The sequence below is a fragment of the Formica exsecta genome, unplaced genomic scaffold, assembly GCF_003651465.1.
Source record: "Formica exsecta isolate Colony F162 unplaced genomic scaffold, ASM365146v1 scaffold20, whole genome shotgun sequence".
Taxonomy (NCBI): domain Eukaryota; kingdom Metazoa; phylum Arthropoda; class Insecta; order Hymenoptera; family Formicidae; genus Formica; species Formica exsecta.
In genome coordinates this window covers 393,120-398,630 of record NW_021849298.1, presented here as the reverse complement: position 1 = coordinate 398,630, position 5,511 = coordinate 393,120, and the positions used below count along the sequence as shown (strand labels likewise).

At 29.6% G+C, this 5,511-nt stretch overlaps 2 protein-coding genes and 1 long non-coding RNA gene across 6 annotated transcripts in view; all 3 read right to left on the bottom strand.

Moving 5' to 3' along the window:
• Positions 1–110: 110 nt before the first annotated feature.
• LOC115234552 lies at positions 111–1,518 on the bottom strand. The gene is made up of 2 exons (XR_003883931.1): positions 1,377–1,518; positions 111–1,103 (listed from the first exon to the last, which is right to left on the bottom strand). It is a non-coding gene; the product is annotated as an uncharacterized LOC115234552 (long non-coding RNA).
• Positions 1,519–1,569: 51 nt separating this feature from the next.
• LOC115234555 (transcription elongation factor B polypeptide 3-like) overlaps positions 1,570–5,511 on the bottom strand; it is a 9,964-nt gene continuing 6,022 nt past the window's right edge. The window contains exons 2-3 of one of the 2 annotated variants that reach the window (XM_029805722.1): positions 2,597–3,343; positions 1,571–2,515 (exon numbers count right to left, since the gene is read on the bottom strand). In XM_029805722.1, the coding sequence (XP_029661582.1) occupies positions 2,171–2,515; positions 2,597–3,343 (1,092 nt within the window). In that variant the 3' untranslated portion in view covers positions 1,571–2,170. Of the gene's footprint in view, positions 3,344–5,511 lie in introns of both variants that reach the window. The other variant, XM_029805721.1, reaches the window with a different exon arrangement.
• The window catches only part of LOC115234553 (transcription elongation factor B polypeptide 3), an 8,408-nt gene continuing 6,302 nt past the window's right edge, over positions 3,406–5,511 (bottom strand). Inside the window, exons 3-9 of one of the 3 annotated variants that reach the window (XM_029805719.1) lie at positions 5,069–5,244; positions 4,820–4,989; positions 4,645–4,736; positions 4,371–4,570; positions 3,979–4,261; positions 3,815–3,899; positions 3,412–3,541 (exon numbers count right to left, since the gene is read on the bottom strand). In XM_029805719.1, the coding sequence (XP_029661579.1) occupies positions 3,823–3,899; positions 3,979–4,261; positions 4,371–4,570; positions 4,645–4,736; positions 4,820–4,989; positions 5,069–5,244 (998 nt within the window). In that variant the 3' untranslated portion in view covers positions 3,412–3,541; positions 3,815–3,822. Of the gene's footprint in view, positions 3,900–3,978; positions 4,262–4,370; positions 4,571–4,644; positions 4,737–4,819; positions 4,990–5,068; positions 5,245–5,511 lie in introns of all 3 variants that reach the window. The other 2 variants (XM_029805718.1, XM_029805720.1) reach the window with 2 other exon arrangements.

The window sequence follows — 5,511 nt, the reverse complement described above, 5'->3', positions numbered from 1 at the left end:
TATTATATATTATATTATATAATATATATAATTAGAACAATACAGTGTATTTTTTTACTGGTTTACTGGTTCATATATCTAAAAAAACTAAATAAAACAATTTTTTTTTATTTAACATACAGTGAAAAGACGTTTTTTTGGCAAACTATTTACAATATTACATATATATGTAATATATATATATAAATCAATTCCAATTTAATACTTTTCGAGATGCAAAATAAAAAATTAGTTTACATTAATTAAATCACATCTTGTAAATGGAATATCGTGTGTGTGTGTGTGTGTGTATTGTTTTTTATTTTAAATTTATATATCAGCCACGAGATAATAAAAGAAGATTATAAGAAATCTTTATATCAAAATAGCATAATTTAAGCAAAGTATATTGATTAATTACATATCTATAGTTGTCCCTATATCTCTTGTCTCACAATATAATATTTACAAAATGTATACATTAAAAATGTCTAAAGAAATCGAAATCAAAATCACAGCAACATCTAACACATGGGGAATACGTTTCCACGTTGTTCCCGAATCAATATTTGACACATGAATTGCTAAAATACAATCCATAAATTTTACACTTCAAGAATCTAAGAATTTAAGATCCAAAAATATGTATGAGTCCGCCCAAGAATTTCTAAATCTAAAAATGAGTAACCATTTCGTCTATTTATCTTTTTATATCTATCTATTCATGAATCTAGATATACAGAGTATCTTACAACCTTTGTACAATACTTTAATAACGTATTCTAGAAATAAAATAAAATAAAAAAATTCTAATTACAAAAATTTTAAAGCTGTAATAGTTTTTGATTTACGAGTGATTAAAGTTTGCTAATGACATCGCGTAGAATTCGTGCGCTAGATGTGTAACTATACATACGCGCATACCGATTAGTCTTTTAACGATCTTAACGCTATTAAAATGTTATATGAAGGTTGCGAAACATTCTGTATATACAAAGATTAAAAAAACACTCTTCAAGAAAAGAAATTTATACAGCTATAAATTGTTAATATAATTCCTTACTAAAGAAAAGTTTACCATGGCTGTTGGAAATTATTTATGCCTTTCTACAAATTGCATTCAACTGGAATAAATAAGATGATAAGTTTTTATATAACTGAATAATTATATGCGATTACTTATGTATATTAGAAATTGTTACATACGATTTTGTGAGCATGAATATTAAAAAAAAATATTATGCAAAAGATTCATGGATTCATTGCTATATCGAGATCGCGATCGATATAAAAACGATATAAACGCCTGTGCATACGAAACGATGATGAAATGTACAATTTTACTATTTATTGAAATTGCATGAGATCAATGGATCTCTAAATATTGGTAAAATTACCGCTTCCACTACCGCTTGTAACGCCCCTTTATTAGCTGTAATGCCTTTGCCATGAGCGGTGCTTTTGTCTTTTTTACATTCGATGCTGATAAAAACAAATATTAATATAATGCTTTAATAATAGTGAATTATGATTAAACTAAAGTATTATGTTCTCGATTATTTATATATTCTTAGATGATCTATAATTAAACTTCTCATATAAAAGTTGTTGCAAATCATAATTAAAAATTGAACATGTGCTTATCAATTTACATATTTTATTTATGTGTTATCAACTTTGAAGGCAGTATTTCTTAGATGCATAGTTTGCATGTAAAAATATATTTCTTATAACTTCTGGGGAGGGCAACAACATGCTAAATAATATGAAACATAAGTTTCTATATTTATAAAAACTATAATTAATCATAATATATGTATGTTATGTTTGTGTGTATATATATATGTATGTGTGTATGTGTTGTGTATGTGTGTATCATACATTACCATTAATGAGATTTGAAATATTGCAATATAGTGTTTGAATTTATAATCTATAATTTTATATCTTGAAAAAACAAAATATTAATTGATATCATAATCTATTTTGTGCAATTAGAAATAAGGTTTGAAATAAATATAAAAAAATAAACTAAAAAAAAAAGAGATCTTGAATTGCTTGCCTTCATTTAGCATATTATCTCAAAAATTTGTCGAATCAGTCAAGATCGACCATAATATAACAAAAATTGCGCATTTTACATTTCTTGACATAGTAAAACTATTATAAACAAATGAATAATTGATACAAATCATTTCTTCAACACACCAGAATTGCAATCTATTCCTTCATCGCCTTTTATTTCCTGCATTAACCTAATCTTTGTTTCTTTTTTCTTCTCATGTTTATTCTTATCCTCTTTGTGCTCCTTTTTCTTGTCCCCATCTTTACTCTTAACAGGATCCTTATTACTAGAGGAACTAACTCTTGACTTGGAAGTTTCTTTGCTAGAATGATGACTGGAATCCTTTTTTTTATCATGTTTATTATGACTTGCATGTTCTTTTGTTTTATGTTTTTGTTTTTCACTATTGTCCTTTGCTTTACTGCCTGATTCGTCAGATTTAAGCTTATTAGAACTACTCCTGGACTTCTCCTGCAAATATTTTTTCTGTTTATCATCTTGTTTGTTTTTTTCACTTGCTAAAGACTGTTCATCTTTTGCTTTAATTTTTACCTCTATCTCAATTCCAGAAGATTTTGGATGGGAATGATTCTTTTCTGAAATGGATAATTCAGATTTCTCATCATCAATTTTGCTATTTGACAGTTTTCTCTTCTTGTTTTCTTTTATCGAGGAATTTGAGTTATCTACTTTTCTCTTTCTGTTATTATCTTCATTAATTTCAGCCATCTTGTCACTCATTTTTTTTGGATTATCATTGCCACTAGGATAATCATTTGTTGAACTGTGGGCTTCTTCTTTTAGGCTACTTTTACTGTTTTTTGATTCCTTAGACTTCTTTTCACTCTGTGAACGATGTTTGGAAGAGTGTCCACTTTTTTCATGCTTTTCCTCGGATTTTGACTTGGATGAATGTATTATATTGTGTTTTGTAGATGGCTCACTTTTGTTTTCCTTATACACATGTTTTAAGTTTGATGCTTGATCAGACAATGAGCTGTTCTCCCCTATATCTTCTAGCTTTGGTGATTCTTGGTTATCAGTGTAACTTTCGTGAACATCAGGTACACAAGTTTCATCCTCATCTTCTCCATCACTGCTATCTTCATCTGCTACCATTCTTTTCCATTTGTAAACTAAAGCCTTAGAAGCATCACCTACACTACCATCATATTTTCTGAAACTATTCACAGTCCTTCCTACTCCTGTCTCTTGAAGATGTTGTACTGTCACTGGCAGATTATATAGCTTGGAAATACAATGTAATATCTGAAAACAATTGTACATAAAAAAAAAAAAATTCTTTTTGAGCCAATCTTAACGCTATTAAAATGTTATATGAAGGTTGCGAAACATTCTGTATATACAAAGATTAAAAAAACACTCTTCAAGAAAAGAAATTTATACAGCTATAAATTGTTAATATAATTCCTTACTAAAGAAAAGTTTACCATGGCTGTTGGAAATTATTTATGCCTTTCTACAAATTGCATTCAACTGGAATAAATAAGATGATAAGTTTTTATATAACTGAATAATTATATGCGATTACTTATGTATATTAGAAATTGTTACATACGATTTTGTGAGCATGAATATTAAAAAAAAATATTATGCAAAAGATTCATGGATTCATTGCTATATCGAGATCGCGATCGATATAAAAACGATATAAACGCCTGTGCATACGAAACGATGATGAAATGTACAATTTTACTATTTATTGAAATTGCATGAGATCAATGGATCTCTAAATATTGGTAAAATTACCGCTTCCACTACCGCTTGTAACGCCCCTTTATTAGCTGTAATGCCTTTGCCATGAGCGGTGCTTTTGTCTTTTTTACATTCGATGCTGATAAAAACAAATATTAATATAATGCTTTAATAATAGTGAATTATGATTAAACTAAAGTATTAAAATAAATACTTACTTGATGCTTTAAACCGAACCATCGGCGGTGGTGGTACAGCAATATTCGTTGCGTTGTTGATCGCTCCACCACCAACTAACTTTTTCTTTACACTGGAGATAGTGGCAGGCGTAGCATTAGCCGTGCCATACTTTGCCTGTTTCTTCAATATGTTCCGCGGTGGTTTCACAACATTGTCCACGTATGCGAGTTTAGTGGATCTCACTGGGACAGATTTATCTATAGATTGTTTGATGTTGGCGGTAAGCGTCTTCAGTTTCGCTTCCCTTTCATCCAAGCAGCGCTGTGTAACATTATAACATTGATATGAATAAAACATATCGATTCATCATCTTACAAATATCTTCACATATTTCTTTTCGTTACCATTTTAGATTTATAATTCAACCTACCATGTACATCTCGCGCCACGTTTCCATTTCCTGCCTATCGTTACTCCTGAACTCTCGATTACAATGATATTGCCACAGTATGTCTGTATCTTCTATAAGATATGGATTATAGTGTTCTAACATAAATAATTGATCAGGCGTGGCGCGTTCTAGGATTGGCTTTAATATGTCATACGGTACACCGCCGGTGAATTCAAGCGCTGTTAATAAAAAATGTTCATTGTTAAAATATTGATATATTAATGCATAATAATCGCAAGAAAAAAGTGTTTACCATCGATATTTTCTATCAATACTCTGATACACATTTCGTATAGTGTTGGGACACTTGTGTAACCAACCTTGTTACCAGAGTACACTTTCGTCCTGGAATGAGGATAAACAATACAATAATAGACATCTCGAAATAAAATATTATTTCGCCATATGTATCAGAACAAATGAATAACCTTTGATTCTTGACATAAATAATATTATCCATAGATTTAACGTCTTCTTTACGTTGAATTGGATTAATATATGGCAGTGGCTTGTAATTGGGACTGATTTCAGGTAAGGTGGATGACAAATCTACACTCAGTGGTTCTAGTTTCACATTCGGCGCTAAAAGGGATAGTGGCTGCAAATTAAGTTTTCAATCGTTAGAATTATTTTTTTCTTTCAATATTGGAAATATTAAATGACAAAATGCAAATTACATTTGAACTTTCGCCACATTCCGACTCAGATTTCAGCGTATTTTTGTTACTAATCGGGGGTGACAGCCGTTCCGTTTTAATCGACTTAGTAGGAATTAGATTAGGCGAATTATTATGACGTTTTTTTGATGGTTGAGGCATGGTGCACATGCCAAGTGCTTCTGCAAAGCTTGCACCTAAAAAAAGAAGGAAAAGTCAGAGATATAATTTCATATATACACACGCTTGTATCTATCTGATTATCACGATTATTTCGAAATTTTAATTATTATAAGATATTTATATCTACTTCTTACATCTAACTAGTATAAAACACATCATGTAAAACCATATGCTATAAAATTGTAAAGACAAAAACTTTTAAAACTTCTATCTCTTGTTAAAATTTTCATAGAAAATTGTCATGTGCGCACACATACACATGCATATATTATATATATATA